The following is a 26609-nucleotide window of genomic DNA, read 5'->3' as shown; positions in this document are numbered from 1 at the left end:
AAACAAGAGCAAGAGCAATCATCGAAGACAATTGGAAAAATAAAAAAGGCTTCATGGGTTCCTCATCACACTTCGCGGCTGAAGACAAGCTCTGTGAGAAGTTTGACTATCACGGATGGAAGATGTCTCTTGATCTGAAATTGGAAGAGCAAGAAGTGTTGGATTGTATGAGAGGCAGAATTTCAGAGCCCCCATCAAATGCATCGGCTGCTACAAAGAACAAGTACACTAAGGGTGAAGTCAAAGCGAAGAAGATCATTCGAGACTTAATTGACAAGTGTTTGGTGGCCTACATTTCCGAGTTGAACACTTCTAAGGAGATCTACGATAGACTAGTAAGCTTGTTTAAAGTTAGTGATGCAAATCAAGTTTTGTTCCTCAAAAATACGCTGAAGGATATTAAGAATGGAAAGGACGAAGATATTCAATCCTACTTCTTAAGGATCACTGAGATCAAGAATGATCTCCTATCGATTGGAGAAGTCATTCCTAACAGGGAACTAATTATCACTACCCTTCGAGGGCTCCCATCCAAATGGTATATATTTAGAACCACTTTTCTCAATAATGATTGAATTCCGAGATTTGAAGAATTGATGTCGAGATGCATTCAAGAAGAGACAAGGATGGTGGAGCAAGAAATGCCTTCAAGCAAAGGCAACCCCACTGCGTTCTCCTCTCATGCCAAAAGGAGAAATAATTCTGGGTCTAAAGGTCACTTCAAAGGAAAGATCAGATCCAAGGGTGGAAGGAAGGGAAGATGCTTCATTTGCAATAAATTTGGCCACTATGCGAGGGAGTGTCCAAATATAAAGGACACATCACATGATGATGATCAAAATCACTCCAGGGGCAAATCCAACCACAATCAAAGGAATGGCAGGTTCAATGGCAAAGGAATGATGAATGCAGGAAATCAAGGAAGGGGTCAACCCTCCAAGAAAGCAAGGAACTCTAGGTATGAATCAAATGTTGTTAACAATAAGCAAGATGAGTATTATGTGATATCGGCCCTCTCCACTGCCTCTACTCCACACTCATTTGGCAATTGGCTTATTGATAGTGGTGCCTTAAGGCACTTCACTAGTTACAAGGAATCTCTCTCTAATTTGATAGAGAAGGAGACAAACTTGGAGATTATTCTTGGAGACAATTCCACCTATCCTGTAAAGGGTGTAGGGAATGTTACTCTTCAATTAAATCAGGGTAACACAATTCATTTGCAAGAAGTCTTATATGTACCTGATTTGAAGAAGAACTTGGTGTCCATTTTGGCAATGGAAGACAAAGGCTACAAGGCGGCCTTCATCGATGGCAAGGTACGTGTGTGGAAAAATAATTTTAAAGATGCTTGCACTCTTGGGTTCCGGGTTGACTCTTTATATCAAGTTGGAGGAAGTCTGTTGGGAGTCATGTCTTGCGACACATCTCTTCAGTTTGAACTATGGCATCGGAGGTTTGCCCACCTTCATTATAAGGCTCTACCTGATGTGAGACAAATGGTGACAGGGATGCTTGAGTTCGAAATAGAGCATGGAGGTGTATGTTCGGGATATGCTGAAGGAAAGCTCAAAAGGGGACCATTCCCCTCAAGCCATAGCAAGACCTCCAACATTTTGCAGTTGGTTCACTTCGACATATTTGGTATGATGCCTGTGAATTCTTTGGGAGGATATCTATATTATCTCACTTTTACAGATGATTATTCTTGCAAGACTTGGATATACTTCTTGAAAAAGAAGGATGAAGTGTTCTCTTGGTTCCGTCACTTCAAAGCCTTGATCGAGAATCAAACCAAGAAGAGGATCAAGATCTTAAGGACTGATAATGGGACCGAGTATGAATCCAATGAGTTTCATGACTTTTGCAAAGAAGCTGGCATTAAGAGGGAGACCACAACACCATACACTCCTGAGCAGAATGGTGTGGTAGAAAGGAAGAATCGTATGATTGTGGAAGCTGTTTGTGCCATGCTCCATGATCAAAGGCTTCCGAAGTTTCTATGGGCCGAAGTTGCGAATACCGCCGTATATGTTCAAAACCAATGCCCTCATCAAGCATTGGATTCCAAGACTCCCGAAGAGATGTTCACTGGTAAGAAACCTGATGTCTCTCATTTTAGAATTTTTGGAAGTCTCGTATATTTTCATGTGCTGAAAGAGAAAAGAAGAAAATTGGGTGCATTCAGAAAGAAGGGAATCTTCGTGGGCTATAGCGAAAATACTAAGGGCTATAGAATCTATGTGGCTGGTCAAAGGGAAGTCGAGATAAGTCATGATGTCACCTTTGACAAAGATATGGCTCTTAGCACGGTTGACAATCTTCTTATTCTATGGAAAGATAAAGAAGCTGACACCAGGAAGCCGAATGAGAAGGAAGATGAGACGACGCCCGATGTGGAAGAACATATGGATCCTATTGATCCCCCTCCGCAAGAGCCTTCCTCTTCTAGGAAGAGGCCCTCATGGCTAAGGGGGACTCTTGAAGATGCCGAGAGACATATTGCACCCAGAGGGACTTTCTGTGAAAGTAAAAAGCCGACCAGGTATCAGGGATACTTGACGATTATGAGCACCATCATTCAAAATGAGCCTTCATCGTTCAAAGAAGACATGAAGCATCAAGTATGGAAGGATGCTATGAATGAGGAATACGTGTCCATCATGAAGAATGATGTCTGGGATGTGGTCCCCACACCCCAGGACACAACAGTTGTCACCTCGAAATGGCTTTACAAAATCAAGCATGGAGTTGATGGGAGTGCTGAAAAGTATAAGGCTCGCTTTGTTGTTCGAGGCTTCTCTCAAAAGGAAGATGTAGATTATGATGAGATCTTTTCACTTGTTGCCCGATACACCACCATCTGCTCAATCATAGCCCTTGCTGCTTCGCAAAGATGGAACCTGTTGACCACTGGAGTGGCACCTGATGATTATATGAAGACTCCATGCCCAAGGATGATCCAGAGGACACTTGTACCATTAGATATCGTTAGTCAACAGAGTTTTTTAACTCTATTTCTATCTTCTCATCATCTTTCTTGTACCCAGATTCCAGACCCTATGGAGAATTGTAATAAGTGATACTAGTAATGATGAGTTTTGAGTTTGTAACAGGCCTAGGATGTTGGGACTCGATCAACAAATGAATACACCTTGGAGTGTTTTTTTATCTGGTTAATTATCCCTTCTTTTTCAAAGGCGGATAATTTTCTAGGTTTTTTCACTCACATTTTACTCCAAAGCCAGGGTGACGATTTGAAGATTGAGCCCCTAACACATCTTAGTGTCTAGAGTTGATGTATATTACCATACTAGATCATACAAAAAATTTTGTGGAATTTGGTTAGGTTTAGCTAGTCATTTTTTAATTTTTTAGATTTACCGTAGGTCAAAAATTGCAAATAAAATTGTATTTAAATTGTAACAAGTGTAGTCTAGAGAAGTTGTATGGGGCAATGTTGCAGGAAGCATCCCCCCCCCCAGTTCTAAAGCCTGAAGTGCGTCCCTTGCGGATTCGTCCCCGGAAGCGCACTTCTACCTGTTTTGGATGCTTCCTAGACGCTTCCGCTTGTTTTGGATGCTTCCGCTTGTTTGGGATGTTTGTTTTGAGTATATATATATATATATATATATATATATATATAGCAGATGCTTCCGTAGACGCTTCGCTTCCTAGATTTTTGGAAAATGACGCTTCCACGTCCCCGCTTCCAAAAAACGTCCCCGCTTCGTGCAACATTGGTATGGGGTATGAGTAATCAAAATTACACCTGTCACCCTCAACTTTCTACTATGACACACTTTGAGGGGTTAATAATGTGTTTTGGACCCTCAAAACCCACTTTTCCTAAGTTTAGTGGAAAATCTGGCAATTAATTAAGCCATAAATTAAATAAATGGAGAAAAGTAAATATCCACACATGCTAAATGTTGTGGAAATGAGATTGAAAATTATGGGGGAGTTAAAGTGAAGTTCGAAGGTGATGTGGACTCCTAAAATCAAGGAAAGGACATGTGCTCAAATAAAATCGAATTTCTAGCATTAAATGAAAAAACTGCTTGGAAATTCGAATTTGTGAAGTTAATGCACATTTAGGAGGATTTGGGAGAATATTTGATGGAGATTTTTGTGGGAAATAGTCTCCACATGGGTTACCACCCGTATACACTTGTCATTCCACCATAAAATTCGAATTTGGCACACAAGGGAAGAATAAAATGATGTCCACTTGCTAAAATTCGACTTTTACACTTGGCATTGGAGCTCCATTCAACAAATTCGAATTTCTCTTTGGGATTGTCACCTCATGCCACTTGTTTAATCACTTCTACATTGGGATTGGCTCCAATGCCATTTGTCATTGTCATTCTTCATTGGGATTTGCTCCCAACTCTCTATATAATAGAGCCATGGGTTCTCACATTGTAATAATATTGTTACTCGCTATTGTGCTTGCGGAAGCGCTGCTGCCTTGTACACTTTCAGAAATATCAATAAAGACTTTGGGGTTTCATTCATGAGGTGTTCCTCCTTTTCGAGTATGATGAATTGTTGAGCATTGGTATAATTCCTTTTACTCATGCTTTGATCTAATTTGCTTCCATATGCTTTTGTAGATTTGTTAATGTAGAGCTCTCTGGCATTGACATTTGATTTAGAAGTACGCTTTAGGTATAGAATGCTCTAGTTGGTTTTAAATAAATCTCTAGAGTTTCTTATCATTGTTTATTGCTAAATCTATATGGAACTAATTCTTGATTGAAGTTTTGTAGAGGAAACATCTTGTTGGGATTACAGAATCAAGCGTGAGGGGAAGTCTTTGGAGAGACCAACCCACTCTTGATACATTCTTAAAGGAGCTCTCATTTGTTCTTTGAACCTTGATAGTCTTATTTTACAAAGTGGCTTTGCAGGGATTTCGGCACATAGCTTGTACAGAAGTTGATAACTTCTAAATTTAAATCTTTTTAAAAAAAGGCATTGTACTTCATTTCTTTCATTTGCTATCTAAGAGCTTGAAGATGGCTAAGCAAAGACGAGATTGTACTCTCACTCTTTAGCTTAGCCTTTTGTAAATTATAATTGTACGTATATATTTTATTTTGCTGATTTTTCCATTAATACTTAACTTATTTTGCAGCCATTGTTTGGATTGTTTGCTAACTCTTGTGTGGCAGATTTTGAAGAGCAACTTCCCGCAACATCTAACAAGTGTTTGCAGGACCTTTGGCAAGTGTTGGGGGTTCGATTTCCAAGGATGTCGTGAGCCCTTTTGACGCTTATTTTGGCCAAGTCGAGTTCACTAGAGGGCTGCCCATTTTCCTCTTTAAGCCGTGGGCATTTGGAGGAAACTCACACCTTGTTTCCCTTGCATAAGTTTTGTGAGATCTTGTCACTACTTTCTCAAGAAAGGAGGTCTAGTGTCCAAGTTTCAAGAAATTATTGTGAGGACTCTCCTTGAAGTATAGTTGAGAACTTTGAAGGGTCCTCTTCTCATTGTAATATTAATAAAAGATCTAACTTGCTTGTGGGAGCTTGGGATTTCTCCCACGGTATCCTATCTCTCCATTTAGAGGGACGCTTCTCTTGGGTGGATCGACATTTGCATGTTTTAATCTTTCATACTTCATTCACTGACATGCATGCTTTAATTGGGAATTAACACAATCTCACTATCACATTTTATTAAGTTAAATTTTGTTACAATTTCATTTGAGCTTTGCATTTTCTTTCTCATTGTTGCTTGGAGCTACAAGCTTGCACTTTACTTTGGGCAATTCATCCTTTATATGCAAGCATTTTATATTCGTAACAAACTTTGATTCGTTTCCATTTACCTTCGTAAATTGTTTTATGATCACTTGAATACATGCTTCAATTTTATGCTACATTGTTATCTTGAATATTGGAGCAATTTATTGTCATTGTCTATTTGAAACAAATTTTACTTTCAAGCAAATTACTTGTATCATTTTAATTCATTGATGAAACACATGCAACACTTGTAAGCTAATTTTATTCCTTCAATTGAAGTTATAATTGCAACTTATGTTGAACACTATTTCATTTTCAAGCATTGCAAATCAATCTTTTTGACGCATTTGCATGTATCATTATTTTAACTTGGGGAATTAACACAATTTGCATTTCGTCTAGGCATTTTAGTGTAGGAAGGCCCCAAGCCTCATTAAAATTTTACCTCCAACATAAGTTGGTTGAAGTAGACATCTTAGAGATTCTCTACCCCTCTATTGACTCCTCACTATGGGATCCATATCATTGGGCGAGGGTAAGGTCTAAGGATTGAAGAGTTAAATTGTAATCTTGTTGTAGAGCTAATTAATAAAATTAACCAAGAGCACTTTCCATTACATTTACTGTACTTGTTTTTTGATGGTTTGAGTTTTCATATGCAAAGTCTATTCCGAAAGCAAGTATTGTAATCATTTCAAACAAGTGGTTCCTTTTCATGTTTCAAGTCTAATTGCATATTGATGTCTTGGTTTAGCACTTCTTTTCTTTTACATTTCCAAGTTAATTACTAATTTTTGGGTTTTGGCAAGATATGTTTCACATGTTTTGATTTATACAGTTGATTATCTCAAAAGCATTTTGTATCTTACATATCTTGTGCTAACAATTCTTATTTACATTTCAGGGTTACTTTGTTTTCTCATTTGAGAGCATTGCATTTTACTTTGAGCAAATATATCTTTAAATTGTTGAGCAAATTCCTTAGAAGGCACTGGTTCTATGGTTTTTAATCATATTAATGATTGGCATTGTTATGTCAAGTTGCTCATTTCATATTTGCCCATAAATCCTTAAAAGTAATCCATTTTCACTATAACACTCTCCTAGAAACTCACATCTTTTAGCTTAACTTTTCATTAGGGACCACCCCCCTTAGCTAACCTAGGAGATAGCTCAAATGGGTAGTGTCGGGATTAGTGTGACAACCCCTTCTCTAAGTTCCCTGCCACCAACCCACACCTTGTGGGGTTGTAGGCTTTTCTCACTGACTTGTAGGTAGGTGTAGGTAGCAGGGTCAACAGAACCTACATTAGATGGATGTCAAGACTGCGTTCTTGCATGGTTCGATTCAAGAGGAAGTATATGTGGAACAACCCGAGGGGTTTGAGATTCATAATTGGGAATCTCACATATGCAGGTTGAAGAAAGCTCTCTATGGGCTGAAGCAAGCACCCTGAGCTTGGTATGAGAGGATCGATAGCTATTTGATGAAGTTGGGATTCATTAGGAGTGAAGCCGATCCGAACCTTTACTTTAAGGTTGAAGATGATAAGCCTCTCACACTGGTGTTGTATGTTGACAACCTCTTTCTGATAGGTGCGGACCGTCTCATTCACAAATGTAAGAGGGAATTGGCTTCCGAATTTGAGATGATTCACCTAGGACTGATGCACTATTTCCTAGGGCTGGAGGTCTGGCAAAAGCCAGGAGAAATTTTCCTATCTGAGGGAAAATACGTGGTGAAGATGTTGGAGAGATTTGGTATGGTGGACTGCAAGCCTGTGACTACCCCGATGGAGCTCAACTTCAAGAAGTTATGTGGTAGTGCTGTCGGACCTGTATTGGGTAATGCTTCCGAGTATCGTCAACTCGTAGGAGCATTGTTGTTCTTGGTGAACTCCCGTCCAGATATATGTTTTGCAGTCAACACATTGAGCCAATATATGGTTGAGCCTCATCACTCACATTGGATTGGTGCCAAGAATCTTCTGAGATATCTTCGGGGCACAATCTCCCATGGGTTGAGATACACTGCCGGAGATGTGAGGCTACATGGATATTCCGATGCTGATTGGGTAGGCAGTGTGGTGGACTGAAAGAGCACTTTCGGGTGCTGTTTCTCTTTAGGTTCTGCTTCGATATCCTAGATGAGCAGGAAGTAGAAGTTGGTGGCTTTGAGCACCGCTGAGGCAGAGTACATTGCTGTGAGTATGGCCTCCTAGGTTGAGCAAGCTCTTCAGTGAATTGTTTGGACATACACTGGATACTACCGTGATCCTCTATGACAACCAGAGTGGGATTCGTTTATCAAAGAATCCCGTATTTCATGATCGCTTCAAGCACATCGATATCAGGTACCACTTTATCCGAGATATGGTACAATGAGGAGCAATAAGGCTCCATCATATTGGGACTGATGAGCAGGTCACCGACATTCTGACGAAGCCCTTGGGAAAGATCAAATTCTTAACTTTTCGAGAACGACTAGGAGTTGTGGAGAGACCTTATTATGAGGGTCCTGTATGATGCATACATTGAGCTCTGGGAGTTTTGGGAGCTCTGGGGGCTTGGGGTACTTCTTGGAGCGACGAGCGACTATAGGGTTACTCACCCTCCCCTAGTGGTGCACTATGTACAAGGTGAATGATTCAACCTTCCCCTGTGATACCTTGTGGCGACATGTAGGCAGGATGAGTGGTTCATCCTTCTCCTGCCGAGGCATCCTACCCATGCAGTTTGGGACTCATGGGAAGCACGTCTCATCTGGCCAATGAGTAGGGAAATGAGGATAGGGACCATAGTAGTACCGATGGACGCATCGTGTATCTACCGTACTCCCTATGCTAGGATGACATTGATCTGGGATCAATTGGAATTGACTTCGGGTCAGTAAGAGTGATATAACTCACTCTCTTTTGGGACTGACTTTGGGTCAGTAAGAGTGTTATGAGACACTCTCTTTATTTGGAACTGATTTTGGATCAGTAAGAGTGATATTAGACACTCTTTCATCTGGAACTGACTTGGGGTCAGTGGAGGATGGCATGATACATTCTTGATCATTTCTTTTTCTTCATAGTTCAGCAGAGCAGAGCAGAGCAGTGCAGGGCAGTGCATTTGATGGCAGAGATAGTACCAGCAGACAGATGGATTAATAGATGGATTTCTCCCTAGTTGAGAGGGAGTGTTAAAATTGGCAACTAGGGCCAAACTCGATGTGGGTCACCTCATTTATGGCAGCTGGTACTTTTCTTGGATTCCTCTCATTGAGAGGTGTAGGATTGATCTAATAATCATCCGATTCCGACATGTATTCATGGAGATATGAATTTATTTGTATTTCTTGACAATTTGTCAAGGTCGTCCAGCAAGTAAAACAATGATTTTCGCCCCCAACTTATCCTCCACGATTCATATAAAAGAAGGAGATCTTGTGGTATTATTCCGCTCATCTTACTGCGCATCTTCTCTCTCTCCTACGCATTAGAAGAGCATCTCTCTCTCACATGTGTGGTTGAAAGGACGCAGATTTCTGGTTAGGGCAACGCTGACTTGGGTTGACCTAGCTGCAGGTGGGCAGATTGGACATCGTTGACCAACATGGAGGCTTTCTTGACTACGGTTTGGGTTGGGCAGCCTCTCCTAGGCTAGCCGCATTTCTGTTCAACCTTTTTTAGCAGATTTGACCACTCTTTGACCTGCGTTGACTGCCAAAGAGTTGCCGTAGGTTTCACCAGACGTGACTACAGTTTGACTGGGTATTGTGGACTGATTTGGGCTGCCTATGCTTGTTGTTGAAGACCGAGTTCTTCAAGGTTGACTTGAGGTCATTTGGTCGCTGTTTGACTAGCGTTGAATTTGTTGGTTAGGGTTGTATTGCTGCTATTATAAAATCACATATTTGTGATATTGTACTATCTCTCTCTCTTTGCTGAATCATTGAAGAATATAAAAGAATTGAACAAAGGGTTTCCCCACATTGGGGTTTGTCCTTGGTTGATGCCACATCTTATGTCTCCTGTCTTGGCTTGTCTTCTGTTGTTTAAATTTATGTTCTATCTGCATTTTACTATCATGTTGATGTGATTGCAAAAGTGGAAATTAATATTGGGCTAATAAGAAGATTTGAAGTAAATTGCTCTTAAGCATAGAACATACCATAATTTAACATAGTTCTACATAATCCTAACCCGATATTAGTTCAAACATAATCAATCATTTCAAATTAGAATTACCTTTGTGATGATCTTTCATCATGACATCTTCTTGTAAGTATCAACATCCTGTATGCAGATTGACACATCTCCCATATATGTTCAGTGTCAAGGGTCTCTATCTTTTTCCAACTTCCATTAGAGTCTTCACATCCTTCCGGGACATCTTCTAGTCAAATCTTCTTGGACTTCGAATGTTGAATGCCTTCTACCTTTGTTGCATATTATCACGATCTCTTCCTATTTTTTCACGCATTTTATTCCCAGGGGCTTCCAATGAGAGTTCCTCAATCGTAGTCAACCACCTTATACTTCATATGAGGACATATTATGTTGATTTCATCTAGTGTGACTCATGCCTTCCGACATTCTTTCATAGGAGGAGATTCCTTTCCTTTGATCATGCTTCTCAAAATAGAAGTAGTGATCCTTGTTGCTTGCAACCATATGACATGATTTTATAATATTAAATACAAGCATACATACCTTATTTATCTTTAGGTCATCGCGACTATTTTCAGCAACTTCCTTGATTGGAAGGATCTTCAACCCCTTGATCCGCTTCATCTCTCATGTCACCATACCATCATCCCATAAACTCCACAAGTTGGAGTTCTTGATGAAACACTTGCTTCCTCTTTTGATCGGTGAATCCTCCAATGAGGATTCCATCTCGTGTATCCTTATTCAATAGATGTTTCCCTTTTAAACTGATGTATGATGAGTCTTGTCCTGGATGACTTCTTCCTTTGATCTTTCAGTGAGGTCACCAAGAGATATATCTTTCAAAGTTGGCTACCATAGATTTTGTTCCAGTGGTCCTTCATGTTTCCCTATGGTGATGTCATGAGTTCTTGGTTCTAATGCTTCTTTCCCTTGGACTTCCTTCTTTCAGCTTCCTCCACTTCTTTGGTGAAATGGGCTTCTTCTCTATCCTTCTTGTTATTGTCCTTCTTAAGCTAAGGACAATCTTTCCTTTAATGTTCATAGGAATGAATCTTAACTATGTTCTTCTTTGCTTTCGACAAATAGTCTAAATCCTTTCATTTGATCCTTCAACACTTTTGCCCTCAACTTGTCTTCTTCTATCTTGCATAGAAATCACAAGTTGTTGAATGATATAACTTTCTTATCCTCATGGATATCTGTTGCCTTGTCCATTAGCTCTTGCATTATAGATCAATGATGATTATCTTCTTATCTCTCCTAGATCTTGTAGTTGAGATGTTATGAAGATTTCCTTCATCCTTTGATACCTTTAATTTTTGTGTAGATCAAATCTAAGTCATGTGACCTTCCTTACGCCATCTTCAAAGAGTTTCCTTACAAGTTTATCATATACATCTATTTGATATCTCCAATATTGCTATATGATAGGACTTTTAATAAGAATCCCTTTCCATGAATTCATAGGAGACTTATCCATTGATATGTTCAGTGACTTTACTTTCTTTGAGGACTATATTTATCCTCCTTTACCATGCACGAAATTCTAGTGACCCATCCAACTTATAGATCTCCTTGCAAACACGAAGTCATTTTACCAAATTGATTAAAGAATGTAAGATACTTACTTGACAAGTGAATATTAAATCTTCACCTTGATCACTTTGATGATGGTTGATGAAGATCTATTAGTGCTCCCTCTTGGATGATCTTCTTCCAAATGAAAAGGCCTTTTTCCAATAGAGAAGGTTGCTCCTTTTGATGACTTGCTGCTTCTTCAGATGAACTTCTTCAAGGACAAGGAGAAGACCCTTGCTTTATAACCTCGAAGATGATGACAATGCCTTCTCGCCTTCAATATACTTCGACTTCTCTTGTAGTGTAGATCAGAAATGCTTCTAGGGTTTCGACTTTCTTCCAGGTGATGTGATCTTCATCTTTAATGCCCTTCGATGATGTGATGATATCTGAAGTGCTTCTAGGGTTTTAGTCTCTCTTCCTACTTCTTCGATCTAAGGTTTGATAACCTTCAACTTGCTTTGATTCCTTCTTTGAAGATTGAGTGTCACCTTGCTTTTGTTTGCCCCTTCTTGTCTTCAGCACCTAAGCTCTGATACCATGTTGAGAAATCTAGGACATTCAAAGTTAACAATTTCTTTGCTTGATAATTGATTGTGATGCACTTTTACTTCTTATCTTAGTCTTTTTCTTCGTTAGCTTATTAATGTGTTCTTTCATCAAGACAATTACCAAAATGCATAATAAAAGACAAGTGACACAGTATGTAGGCTTCTCCAACCAGGGCCAAAATCTCTCACCTCTTGAGAGGAAAACCCGATCAAAATTCTTCTTCTATATCTTCAATTGATAAGTACCAAGACCATGACACAGACCCTTGAGTCTAGTATCCTCTCAAGAACCTTGTCACCAACCTTGATGCTCTGCCTCTTCCTTCCTTTGCCTTTCTTCTTAATCTAGAACTACTCTTTTTCGGCTCCTTCTAAAGAAACTCAGTCTCTATCCTTTTCGTTATACCCTCACAACTTCCCTAGAGAATCTTGGTCTCTAGGTCTTCTTGTTGATTTGGGGTAGCATCGGATGTGCTCTAGCCATGAAAATTGGTGGAGAGGCTAAAGCACATGAGATCTCTAAGACCCAAAAATGGTTTGGACAAATTCTAAGCGGTTTCGAAGATATTAAAATAATTATTATTTTTAATGGAGTTCCTAAGTCTAAACTTAGGAAAAATAAAATATTAATGGGTATCAATATAAAACTGGGTTAGAATATTCCAAAAGTCATGGATCAAGCCAAATCTAATTTTAGCCATTGATTAGAGATTTAATCTCGGTCGTTGATGGACCAACGAGAAAAGTATAAGAGGAGGCTTGAGGGTTAGTTGAAGAATACACTAGAGTGATGAGTCATTCTATTCTCTAGAGTGGGGTTTGTTGAGAGAGATAGAATTAGTGATCAACAACGAGGGTAGTGAATACATAGTAGAGAGGCAGAGTTGGTACTAGAGAGACAACGCACAGCCCGAAGAGGTTGATACAGAGGCAGCTAGGTGCTACGGAGAGGCAGCCAGGTGCTGCACAGAGCCAGGAGAGGCCAGCGTGAGACACAGAGGGTCTAGGGGCTAACGCAAAAGCTCCAGAACCTGACACAGAGGCTAGCAAAGCTAATGTAGGGCCAAGAGGCAGTGCTAGGAAGATTTTCTAGGAGGTAGATTCGGTGCTTGTGAGACGGGAAGGGTGACGCAGTCCCTATCAGAGTGACACAGAGCAGCGGAAGCTGCAATTGTTGCTGTGAGATCATTCATCTTGTGATTGATCAGCGGGAATATCTGTCTCCGAGGAGAGGTACTACTGCCGAGGGCATTCTCTGTTGGGTGAGTCATTTATAGCACTTTAGTTGTATTATGAAAACTGCATAATAATAAAACCGTCTGAATAGCTACACTAGTTTTCCTGCATTGTGTTTTTTCGGGGACATTGGTCCAAAAATAACGGTGTCACTTGTGTGCTTGTTCTTTTAGTTGATGATCTGTAGATGTTGATACTGTACTTGTGTTTATTTTTAGTATTTACATGGTAAATAACTTGTTAAGTAATTAAACAAGTAGGAAGAAATAAACCAGATAATACAGGAAGAATTTCTAATGGGTAAAACTTAGAAATTCCAACATGGTATCAGAGAGTGGTTGATCACATTATAACTGAAGGCATCAGCTAGCAGAGCAGTAGCAACAGATTCAGCTGTCTCGAGTGACAGCGCTGATTGGTGCAGAAGGCGATAGAGGAAGGAGTGACGCAGAGAGACTGCGTCATCATTATGGGCCAGAGAGAGGCAGTGCAAAGGCTAAGGGAGGCAGAATCAGGCTCATGCAGAGCCATGTAGAGGCCAGGAGCACTGATGCAGTTGGCTAGGGGAGCTGATTTGCTGGTGTCGGGATTGCGTAGAGCCAAGTGGCTCAATCCTTCAGTTGCTAGGGTATAGGATGCTGCGGGTAATTTGTGGAGCGAAGTTGGTTGGGTACTGTGGTTAGAATAGTACCTAATAGGGCAAGACCAAGGAGGAGGGATTTCCCGGAGGGAAATCGAGACTCAAAGGGAGTCAAACTGAGAACTTCCAGACAAGAAGTTGAGAGACTCAGCAGGAGTCGAACAGAGGACTTCCAGGAGGCAAGTAGAGAGACTTGGAGGAGTCTAAAGAAGAGTAGCATAATGGCTGTGAATGGACTGAGAGACCACAATAGGTTGGACGAAGCATCCAACTTCGTTGTCTAGAAGGCCAGGATCTTGTCCATTCTAGATTGATATCGCATCAAGGACTTTGCCTTGAAAACAATAGTTATCCCATATGACCCAGCTGAAAATGAGAAGTACGAGGAGGCAATGGCCAGGGCAAAGTGCATTGTCCTTGATGGGGTCAAGGACCATGTGGTGCCACATATTGCTGAGAAGGACACGACAAATGAGATGTGGGATGCCCTGAAGAAATTTTACCAGCATATTTCTGTGCAAAGGAAGATGTTACTTGAAAATCAGCTGTGGTCATACCAAATGAAGAAGGGAGAGTAGATAGATATCTTCCTCAGTTGATTGAAGGAGATCCATGACCAGCTAACTTCCATAGGGGCCACGCAGGATCAAGAATTGATGGTGAGGACTGTATTGAACGCAGTCTTAGAGGATTGGGAGCTATTTGTCTAGAGCATACTGGGCAGGTCAAGCCTTCCAGATTGGGAGGAACTGTGGGTGGCTCTTCGTTAAGAAGAGATCAGACGGGTGACCAAGGCAGGGAGCAGTGGAAAAGGGGTCAGAATCAAGGAGGAGGAAGAAGAGGATGCAACTTTGGCATCTGCGAGAAGACAGGAGAAGAGAAAGAAGAAGGACCTCTCCAAGGTCAAATGCTTCCATTGTGGGAAACTGGGTCACCTTGCGTACCAGTGTCCTAGGAAGAAGAGTAAGGGAGAGGTTTCTTAGACCAAGGCAACGCCAGCGAGGGCGGAGAAAGAAGTCGAGGAGGATGATGATTGTACCATGAGTGCTCATGTGCCACTTGAGAAGAAGTGGGGAGACATCGAGCTGTAGTTAGACGGACGACAGGCGATGAGGGGCAGGATCCTTGAGGTACCCAACCTCTTGGATTATACCTTGCTACAAGAGGCCCGAAGAGGAGTAGCAGGACTGGTAGATGTCGGTAGAGACGAATGCGGATGAAGTGATAGAGAGTGCTACAGTGCAGGAGTCCCCAGATAGCGCAAGGCTAGCAGGCTGCAACAGTGCGAGAGGCACGAGAGTGTTGCACCAGTGCAGGATGGCACAGAAAGGTGTGCAACGATGCGAGATGCAGGGAGTTGTTGCAATAGCGCAGAGGTCAGTAGAGGGAGTAGCGACAGAGGGAGCTTCAGCATTGAGAGTACCTCTAGCCTGACAGGGATGTCAAAGTTGGGTGGATCAATTAATTACTTCTCGGTAACTGAGTTGTAGTGCAACAGTTAGCAGTGGCAGTGCTATAGACAGCACAATGCAGCATGATGAGAGGGGATGCAGTGCTGGGAGGATGGACCAGAAGCAACATGGATTCAGAGGGAGCTGCCATACAGATGCAACAGTGGTAGTGGCAGGGCCATAGGCAGCAGTACAAGATGTGGTAGTGCAAAGGATGTTGGGCGGGAAGGCCTACCATCAGCACAGGGACTGATGCTGGATAATTAGAGTGATGCTCAGCGTGGAGTATTACTAGAGCACAGTCCTTGCTAAGAGGGAGTGTTGGTTTGGGGTAGCATCGGATGTGCTCTAGCCATGAAAATTGGTGGAGAGGCTAAAACACATGACATTTCCAAGAACCAGAAATGGTTTGGGAAAATTTTAACCGGTTTGGGAGCTATTAAAATAATTAATATGTTTAATGGAGTTCCTAAGTCTAAACTTAGGAAAAATAAAATATTAATGGGTATTAATATAAAACTGGATTAGAATGTTCAAAAACTCATGGATCGAGCCAAATCTAATCTTAGCCGTTGATTAGAGATTTAATCTCAGTCGTTGATGGACCAACGAGAAAAGTATAAGAGGAGGCTTGAGGGTCAGTTGGAGAATACACTAGAGTGATCAGTCATTCTATTCTCTAGAGTGGGGTTTGGTAAGAGAGATAGAATCAGTGATCAACAGCGAAGGGTAGTGAATACATAGTAGAGAGGCAGAGTTGGTACCAGAGAGACATCGCAGAGCCTGGAGAGGTTGACACAGAGGCAACTGGGTGCTACGGAGAGGCTGCCAGGTGCTGCGCAGAGCCAGGAGAGGCCAGCGTGTGAGGCGCAGAGGGTCTAGGGGCTGACGCAAAAGCTCCAGAAGTTGACGCAGAGGCTAGCAGAGCTGACACAGGGCCAAGAGGCAATGCTGAGAAGATTTTTGTGGGGCAGACTGGGTGCTAGTGAGCCGGGAAGTGTGATATAGTGCCTATCAGAGTGATGCAGAGCAGTGGAAGTTGCAATTATTGCTGTGGGATCATTCATTCGGTGATTGATGAGGCAGAATATTTGTCTCCGAGGAGAGGTAATGTTGCCGAGAGCATTCTCTGTTGGGTGAGCCGTTTTTGGCACCCTAGTTGTATTCTGAAAATTCCATAATAATAAAACCCTCTGAATAGTTGCATTGGTTTTCCCACATTGGGTTTTTTCCGGGGACATTGGTACAAAAATAACGGTGTCACTTGTGTGCTTGTTTTATTTCAGTTGATGATCTGTAGATGTTGATACTTTACTTGTGTTTATTTTCATTATTTACATGGTAAATAACTTGTTAAGTAATTAAACAAGTAGGAAGAAATAAACCAAATAGTATAGGAAGAATTTCTAAAGGGTGAAACCTAGAAATTCCAACACTTCTATAGAGAAACTCAGACTCTAGGTCTTCTCTAGAGAGAAACTCGGTCTCTACGTCGATCACCCAAAAGAGTTCTTTTCTTGCTGCCCCAGAAGAAACTTCACTGCCCCAGAAGAAACTTCACTCTTCACTGGCCCAGAAGAAACTTTGCTGACCCAGAAGATAGTCCCTTTTCGCCGATCCAGAAGAAACCCTAACTTCGCATTTCCTAGAAGAATCCTCTTTCTCGTTTCTTTGCACTTATGTTCCTTTTCTTCTTTTCTCTTCTATTTCTTCTTTTTTTCGCACTTCTTGCAAGTCGAGTTTTCTTATGTTCAAATGGAGGACGAGTGTGTGTATATATACACCTCATCACATGTCCTTTAGGCTGACATGTCTGTTGGAGGTAGGCCGACTTGTTCTAGCAGCGTCTCTATCGTTTGTAGGATGACTTGAAGAGGTTTGGTGACAAGTTCTTGGAGGATACTTTACATAGACAATATTGACCTTTTACAAAGTGTAACATGACTTCATTTACATGATGACAATGACTTTTTTATGACTAGATGAATAAACCCTAAAGACTCTCAATGGGATTCTTGACTCAAAAACAAAAGCCCTTGCTCATGAAACCCATGAAGCAAGTCAATATAATAATTTCATTTTTCTTATTTACATCTCATTACATAAAATCATAATTACATGTCATTATGAAGACCAAACCTAGTTACACTTTTCAACACATCTTGTGTGCTGAAACTATCTGTGGAGGGTAAGAATGCATGCCCCGAAGAACAACTAATTTGCCATCCGAGCCCATAAACTCCATCTCCAACTTCCTCCAATGAGTAGTGACTCGACCAACAGAATAGAGTCACTAGACACCCATCACCACATTGGTGTCTGGTACATCCACTGCGAAGAAATGATCCGTCACTGAATAGTTCCCCATGGTCACTGTCAAAGCGGGAACATATCGTGTACATTGCAATGTCCTATCCCTTGACATAAGGACTGAAAATCCCTCAAACTCCTCGGTTGTGATACTTCGCCTTTGAACCATCTGTACATCGATGAAATTGTGAGTGGCCCCACTGTCCACCAAAACCAAGATATGTTGTCCATGCACTATGCCTTTGATCCTCAATGTAAAAAATTTGGGAATCCCAATGTAAGGACGCAAGGACCCCTCCTGCTGGTGCAAAAGGGGCTCCCCTTGATGGTGGTGGTGGTGGTCCCCTCTCCACATGTGTCATGCTGTCATCTCCACCTATCTCCAACTCTACGTCATCCTCCTGGTCATTGTCAGAGAAAACCTCAATGTAATGGGCCTTGCCCGTTGTGCATCTATGGCCTGGTGCCCAAGGTTCTTGACAGGTGAAGCATAGCTTCCTCCTCCGGAGGTCTCTCCTGGTCTCCTCATCCAACTGTCCATGCCCCTAGTTGGCTCTCGGTGGTGGAGCCCTAGTGTCTCTCCCCCTCTGCTAGAACACCTGTCTGGGCGGTATTTGTGTTTTGGTCCTCGGTAGAGCATCTTGCAAGTCCCAGGCTCTACCAACTGCATCCTGCAAAGTGGTGGGCCTGTTGGACCTCACCAAACCCCTCAGCGACTCTGCTAGCCCCTCCAAGAACATGAAAACCCTCCTGGCCTTTGATAAATCGGGCACCATCACTGACAATCTCAAAAACTCCGAGATATAAGCCTCGACACTCCCCGTCTGCTTGAGCCGTGTCAACTCTCCAAAGTGTTCCTCTGGGTCTCTCCTCTCAAAGCGCTCCAGCACCCTCCGAGTGAAATCCTCATAGGTTGTAACTCCTGCGTGCCCCATCGTGGTCAACCCATGGAACCACCAGTCATGGGCTTCCCCCTCTAAGTGCAATGTGGCAATTTTAATTACCTCCACCTCTGTCATCTGATTGAGCTGGAAGTAGACATCTAACTTCTCAACCCATGCCCTGGCTGAGCTCTTGGGTGAGCCATCAAAAGTTGGGAGGAATAATCTCCCCATAGTGTGTTTTAAGTCAATGCCATGCGTGTAACATCCTCCACTTTGTTCCTTGCTGTGAAAATTTCACAACCACAATCCTATTGCAGCATAATTTAATTTAACAATTTATTTACTGTTTGCTACAACAAATACTGAATTAATCACAATGCAATCTACACAAATAAAATTGTGGTAGAATAAACGTTGGAAGAAATGCTAGCACACAGAGAAAATAACACAAATATTTTTGGACAAATGTCCTAGGAAAAACACAAGTTGTGAAAACTGGTGTAGCAGCTGAGGGTTTTAATATTAAGCAGTAGTGAAATAATCTGAGAGTACAATTGGATACCAAAACTGGCAATCCTAGAGAGAAACACTGGCAAGAAAAATCTAGTGAGGAAATATCCTCACTCCACAGGCAAATTTGGGCTCTGACCTCAACTCAAATTGAGCCGTCCAAACTGGCTCTACATAGCTACTGCATCACCCTAGCGCATTCGCTTCTGCAGTCAGTTCGAACCAACTTCTCCTCAATCTGTTTGGTTTGCTGTTGTCTAGGAAAATGTCTCTCCTGGCCTTCGAAACCTCTGTCCAGCTTCAGGCACTGAAACTTGGCTTTTCGTAGCAGATTTGAAATTGCCTCTAGAGGCTACTGCGCTGCTTTGTGTCAGCCTCACTCTGACTCACTTGCCTCTCTACAAATGCAGTCACCAGATCTGGAATCCTTCCTCCGACTTCATTGTCTCTGCCCCTCTGACTGTTTCGATCTCACTAGCTCTCTCTTTGGCAACTAATTGTTGCTACTTCGGAAATCGGTCTGTTCATGAAATCAAACTTCTCAAGTGTCTTCTCCAAGTGCCCATAGACTTCTTCTTATAATCCTTTGTTGGGACTCCAACAGCCAAGATTAAATCTTAATCGATGGCTAGGATTAACATGAAGTTGATCTGTGTGAGTTTCTAGATCATTCACGCCATGAGTTAATTAATTCTGATTAATTAACCATATTCCCTATGTTTAGACTTAGGAAATATTTAAAAACTAGTTAATAATTTAGGCGAAATTTCTAGAAACGATTTCTAGGTTTTTGAAATCTCATGTGTTCTAGCCTCTCCACAATATTTCAAGGCTAGAACATATCCGATGCTACAAAAACTAACACTTGCTCCTATTGTTGCCTTTAACTGACAAAAGTCCTTGACGATGATGGCCTCTCTGAAGTCGGGCCCATAAGAATGATACTCCACAAAGTAGTCCCCCATGGACATCTCCTCTTGCCCTTGTGGCTCTCTAGCATCGGATGCTAGAAATGTGGGGATGGTGGACCTGGGTGGTGTACTAGAAATAAGCGGTATGTTGGGTGTATTCGCTGCATGGTGGTGCAAAGTACCAGAGCCCTCACCCAGATGAATTTCTCCCTGAATCCCCTTGCCCTTGTTGTTGCTGCAGTTTTGCTGCCTCAGCTCCTCAATGCCCTTAGACAGATCATTGATGGCCTTCAAGAAGTGTTTGGAAAACTCCTCATCTTTACTCACCTTGTCTCCCTCATTGCCCCCCATGTCTGGCCTGTCAACTTCTGGCTCATTGGTTACTGGGTTAGGAGTAATTTGTAGCTACCTCTCTTTGCTTTTGTACCTGTACCTCCTGTAAGTGACGTTCTGCTTATCCTCTAGTGTCATAGAATAAAGCTACTTCCACAGGCTGAGCCAAGACTATGAGTTTTGATACCACTATAATATCCCTAAGAAAGATTTACAATGATAAACAAAGCATGCATAGCAAAAAACACACAATTTTCACACAATATTAAACACCCAGAAAATTGCAAAATCAGTGCTGAACTGAGCCATTTTATTAAGATAAATTTGGGGTACAATATGTGATCAAAAAGCATGCACTTGGGCTTGCCCAGGTGATGCTTGACCATTAGGAAACTCTCCCTAACAAAGCTCTGCGCTGACCCTCAGGACGTTGTGCTGCTGGCTGCAAGAAATCGCTGTTAGGTCCTTTTTTGGTGCTTAGAAAATTCCGAGAAATTAACCCCGATCTCTCCTCCAATAACCCACCAATACCCAGAAAGGGTTTGGCCAAATGTTGACCCTGAAATTTCAGTCCAATTTCCCCTCACTCCTCCAGCTGCTGGGAATTTTGGCGCACCTATAAATATCACTATTGAAGATCTCTAAAATGACTGCAATACTCAGCAATTCCCCTCCAAGAATTTGCCCCCAAAACTCAGCCCCTAACTCCTTCTCCCAATGCCCCATGTCTGGCACGAAGTACCATTGCGCAGGCCCACACAGTTCCTCCTGATGATGGTCGTTGCCCAGCCAACTCACTCAAAATGGAGCTCTGTAATCCCTCCAAATCTCCACCAAATGATGGCCCTAGATTGTCCTGGAAAGTCCATCAAATCCCTTGCTGCACAAGCAACTCCTCCAATAATTGCATGTTTCCCTTCCCGCATCTCTCCTATTGAACTGGCTCCTCAAATACGCTGAATAGACTCCCAGATCAGATCGATTTAGATGAAGGTTACCTGCTAGGGCTGGCACTCGAAGTCCACCGAAGGTAGGGTGAGATTCTTGCTTGAAAATCTTGCGTGCTCAACAGCACATGCAGACTTGGCTCCCAGATCAAGCGTGCTAGTCAAGGGTGAATGTTCAAATGATCAAAGATGCCACAAAAATGAGTGCTCCCTCCCATTTTGTCATTGAGCCTCCATCTTCCTTATGTGGGGCCCAACCTTCGATTTTCCCACTCTCTTTCCCTCCAAGCGTGTGTACGACCAAGAGGGGAGCGTATTCCTTCCTTGGGGTGCCCCCCACTATCCACTAACCATTCAATTTCCTCTTTTCTCCTATGTTGGGCCCTTGCTTTAGCTCAAAGCTTTAATTGGGGTCCCACAACCCACTTTTCCTAAGTAGTAATCCAAAATTTGAGAAAATTGAGAAAATTGATATTTCCCTTAGCAATATTGCTAAGTGGGAATGTCACAATAATTGTTAATTTTTTCCAGTAAAGTAATAGCTTCTCCTTAAAATTTCAATGGATGCTAGAAGGTGCATCTCTGCTTCAGTATATTCTTTAGAGGACTAGACTACATGCAATCGACTGTATTCATGTAGAAGTATGACTTCCATTCCATGATGTCCTACAATTTACTTGAAAATGGCACTTGCTTGTCATAATCTCTGTGTGAGGCCTCAAGCCAATGCTCAGTTACTAGATTTGAGAATGCAGGTCGCCAGTGTGAGTGCTTGATGATCTTCATGCACTGAAAGTGGAAGGATTATACAATACAGAGAGTGGGTAGGCCAGTATCACTGTAAATGTTTACTGCTATTCCTTCCTTGATAATGCGATGTACTTTATTTTTTCAATAAAATGGAGTACTCACTCCTTTAGATCTTTAAACTGATTGAATGCCACAATTTACACTATCATGATTCTGACAAGCTGCTAGTGCTGTGTAATTTGGTTCACTGATGTTCATGTAATTGCATATGCTGTGTAGTTGTCAGTCTGAAAATTATATTCAAATTTGATATGGTGTTATACTATTCATATATCTGATCCTTTGCAGATTCAAAACATTACTGCCAATTAGAATTTTACATGTTTTCTCTGTGATAGTATCTCAATGCTTTATCCCATTGTGTACTGCTGATGCAAGTTGTAGGGAATGTTGACAGGTTAGCTGGTTCAGTTTTGATCCTAATGTTCATATAGAAAGAGAGCAAATGTGTTGTTACCTGACGCGCACAACTGCATCCACTCACCAGCTTATCAAAGAAAACTTACATGAGACACCTACATATGGAGGCTGGGTTGAATCAAAGGGACCCCGATATTGCCCATCTATTGAAGACAAGGTATGCAAGAGAGCCTAGCATGCAGAAATATGGTTTTCTTTCACCTTATATCCTAGGTTAGTCTGTTGTGTACTTATGAATATGAAATTCACAATTGCTTGATGTCTCTTGGTGACAAGTATGACCACCTAGTTATCATACATGCATAGTTGTACATACATTTGACCAAGCATTGCTGGAAGTTTACCCCCATAAGAGGTGGGAATAGAAATGGTTTTTCTAACTGTTATAAAACTATGCTCTAAATTTTAGTATGTCTATCTAGTGGAATTGATGTGTTAAATATCTTTGTCAATGATGGTATGGGCATCATAACAGGGATGAGTTTATTACTTGATGTGTTAAATACCTTTGTCAGTAATGGAGCAGGCATTAAATATTGATCATAACAAGGGATGGAGTTATGTCTAGTGACATAATCCAATTCATCTTTGATCTTGTGGAGCTATTCGGGTGAAGCCTGTTGGAATTTCTAATTCTAACCCATTAGAAATTCTTCCTGTACTATCTGATTTATTTCTTCCTACTTGTTTAATTACTTAACAAGTTATTTACCATGTAAATACTGAAAATAAACACAAGTACAGTATCAACATCTACAGATCATCAACTGAAAGAAAACAAGCACACAAGTGACACCATTATTTTTGGACCAATGTCCCCGGAAAAACCCAATGCGGGAAAACCGGTGCAGCTATTCAGAGGGTTTTATTATTATGCAGTTTTCAGAATACAACTAGGGTGCTAGAAATGGCTCACCCAACAGAGAATGCCCTCGGTAGTAGTACCTCTCCTCGGAGACAGATATTTCGGCTGATCAATCACCGGATGAACGATCCCACAACAACAATTGCAACTTCCACTACTCTGCGTCACTCTGATAGGGACTGTGTCACCCTTCCCGACTCACCAACACCTAGTCTGTCCCACAAAAATCTTCCCAGCATTGCCTCTTGGCCCTGCGTCAGCTCTGCTAGCCTCTGTGCAGCTACTTAAGCGTTTGCGTCAGCCCTCAGACCCTTTGCGTCACCCACACTGGCCTTTTCTAGCTCTGCGCAGCTCCCAACTGCCTCTGCGTAGCACCCAGCTACCTCTGCGTAGCACCCAGCTACCTCTGCGTCAACCTCTCTAGGCTCTTTGCTCTCTCTCTGGTACTAACTCTGCCTCTCTGCAATGTATTCACTGCCCCTTGCTGCTGATCACTGATTCACTTTTGCTTAGCAACCCTGCTCTAGCAAAATGAATGACTGATCACTCTGTTGTATTCTCTGACCCTCAAGCTTCCTCTTATACTTTTCTCGTTGGTCCATCAATGACCGAGATTAAATCTCTAATCAACGGCTAAGATTAGATTTGGCTTTATCCATGACTTTTGGAACATTCTAACCCAGTTTTATATTAATACCCATTAATATCCTAGTTTTCCTAAGTTTAGACTTGGGAACTCCATTAAAAATATTAATTATTTTAATATCTCCCAAACCGGTTAGAATCTGCCCAAACCATTTCTGGGTCTTGGAGATGTCATGTGCTTTAGCCTCTCCACCAATTTTCATGGCTAGAGCACATCTGATGCTACCCCAAATCAACACTCCCTCTTATCGAGCACTGTGCTCTAGTAATACTCCACATTGAGCATCACCCTGATTATCCAGCATCGGTCCCTCTGCTAATGGTAGGCCTTCCCGCCCCACATCCTTTGCACTGCTACATCCTGTATTGCTGCCCATGGCCCTGCCACTGCCACTACTGCATCCATACGACAACTCCCTCTGCATCCATGCTGCTGCTAGTCCATCCTCCCAGCACTGCAACTGCACTACATCCCCTCTCATCATGTTGCATTGTGCTATTGCATACTGCTACTGCACTGCAACTTAGTTACTGAGAAGTAACTGATCCTCCCAACTTCTGATATCCCTATTAGGCTAGAAACACTCCCGATGCTGAAGCTCCCTCTGTCGCTAACGAGTGCTCCTTCTACTGACCTCTGCGATGCTGCAACAACTCCTTGCATCTCGCATCGTTGCACACATCTCTATGCCATCCTACAATGGTGCAACACTCCCGTGTCTCTCGCATTGTTGCAGCCTGCTAGCCTCGCGCTGTCCCGGTACTCCTGCACTGTAGCACTCTCTACTACTCCATCCGCATCCGTCTCTACCGACATTTGCCTGTCCAGCTACTCCTCTTCGGGGCTCCTGTAGCAAGGTTTAATCCAAGAGGTTGGGTACCTCAAGGATCCTGCCCCTTATCACCTGTAGTCCTCCTGACTACAGCTCATTGTCTCTCCACCTCTTCTCTAGAGGTACATGAGCACTCATGGCACAATTGTCCTCCTCCTTGACTTCTTTCTCCGCCTTTGCAGGCACTGCCTTCGAGTCCGAAGCCTCTCCCTTGCTCTTCTTCCTAGGACATCAGTTTGCAAAATGACCTAGTTCCCCACAATGGAAGCACTTGACCTTGGAGAGGTCCTTCTTCTTCCTCTTCTCCTGCTTCCCTTCAGATGCTAGAGCCGCATCCTCTTCTTCCTCCTTCTTGATTCTGACCCCTTTGCCACTACTCCCCACCTTGGTCAACCGTCTGATCTCTTTTTGATGAGGAGCCGCCCACAGTTCTTCCCAATCTGGAAGATTCGTCCTGCCCAATATGCTTTGGACAAATACCTCCCAATCGTCAGAAATTGCGTTCAATGTGGTTCTCACCATCAATTCCTCATCTAGCGTAGCCCCTATGGAAGCTAGCTGGTCACGAATCTCCTTCAAGCGACTGAGGAAGACATCTATCTGCTCACCCTTCTGCATCTTGTATGCCCTTCGCTGATTCTCCAGGAGCATCTTCCTCTGCACGGAAGTATGCTGGTACATTGTCTTCAAGGCATCCCACATCTCCTTTGCCGTTTCCTTCTTGGCAATATGTGGTACCACATGATCCTTGACCCCATCAAGGATGATGCACTTAGCCTTCGCCATTGCCTCCTTGTACCTTTCATTAGCTACCGGGTCAACTGGGACAGCTATCACTCTCGTGACAAAGCCCTTGAGGCGATGTCTGTCTAGAATGGACAAGATCCTGGCCTTCCAGACCACGAAGTTGGATGCTCCGTTCAACCTATCCTGATCTCTCAGTCCATTCACGACCATCTCGTTGCTTTTCTTTCAACTCCTTCGAGTCTCTCTACTTCCCTTCTGGAAGTCCTCTGTTCGATTCCTTTTGAGTCTCTCAACTTCTCGTTTGGAAGTTCTCGGTTTGACTCCCTCTGAGTTTCGATTTCCCTTCTGGAAATCCTTCTGTCAATGACAAGTTGCCCCACTCTGATCGTCTGACACTGATCAAGGTTCCTTGGCTAGAAATCCGCCTCAGCGACAACTTCCTCCACCTTGGTCTTGCCCTGTTAGGTACTGTTCTGACCACAGTACCACACCAACTTCGCTCTGCAAACTACCCATAGCCTCCTATGCCCCAACAATTGAAGGATTGAGCCACTTGGCTCTGTGCAATCTTGACACCGACAAATCAGCTCTCTCCGCCAATTGTGTCAGCCCTCATGGCATCTACGTGAGCCTGATTCTGCCTCCCTTAGCCTCTACGCTGCCTTTCTCCGGCCCAAAATGATGACACAGTCTCTCTGCGTCACTCCTTCCTCTGTCACCTTCTGCACAGATCAGCTATGTCACTTGGGACAGTGGAATCTGCTGCTACTGCTCTGCTAGTTGATGCCTTCAGTTATCTATGATCTGCAACGCGCTTTGATACCATGTTAGAATTTCTAATTCTAAACCTTTAGAAATTCTTCCTGTACTATTTGGTTTATTTCTTCCTACTTGTTTAATTACTTAAAAAGTTATTTACCATGTAAATACTGAAAATAAACACAAGTGCAGTACCAACATCTACAGATCATCAACTGAAAGAGAACAAGCACACAAGTGACACCATTATTTTTGGACCAAT

General features: G+C 42.3%; 1 protein-coding gene across 3 annotated transcripts in view; it reads left to right on the top strand.

Annotated features, from left to right (window-relative positions):
• Window positions 1-26609, top strand: part of LOC149204584 (uncharacterized) — a 403576-nt gene that overhangs the window by 228850 nt on the left and 148117 nt on the right. For all 3 annotated transcript variants that reach the window (XM_089394759.1, XM_089394761.1, XM_089394760.1), the window contains exon 6: window positions 22476-22655. In XM_089394759.1, coding sequence (XP_089250885.1) covers window positions 22476-22655 — 180 coding nt within the window. The remainder of the gene's footprint in view (window positions 1-22475; window positions 22656-26609) is intronic.

Source organism: Pinus tabuliformis, chromosome 1_2 (assembly GCF_031772625.1).
Source record: "Pinus tabuliformis cultivar Carrire ecotype Pingquan chromosome 1_2, CPIR1, whole genome shotgun sequence".
NCBI classification, from domain to species: Eukaryota; Viridiplantae; Streptophyta; class Pinopsida; order Pinales; family Pinaceae; genus Pinus; species Pinus tabuliformis.
Note: the sequence above shows the minus strand (reverse complement) of the source record. Positions and strands in the feature narration are given on the sequence as shown.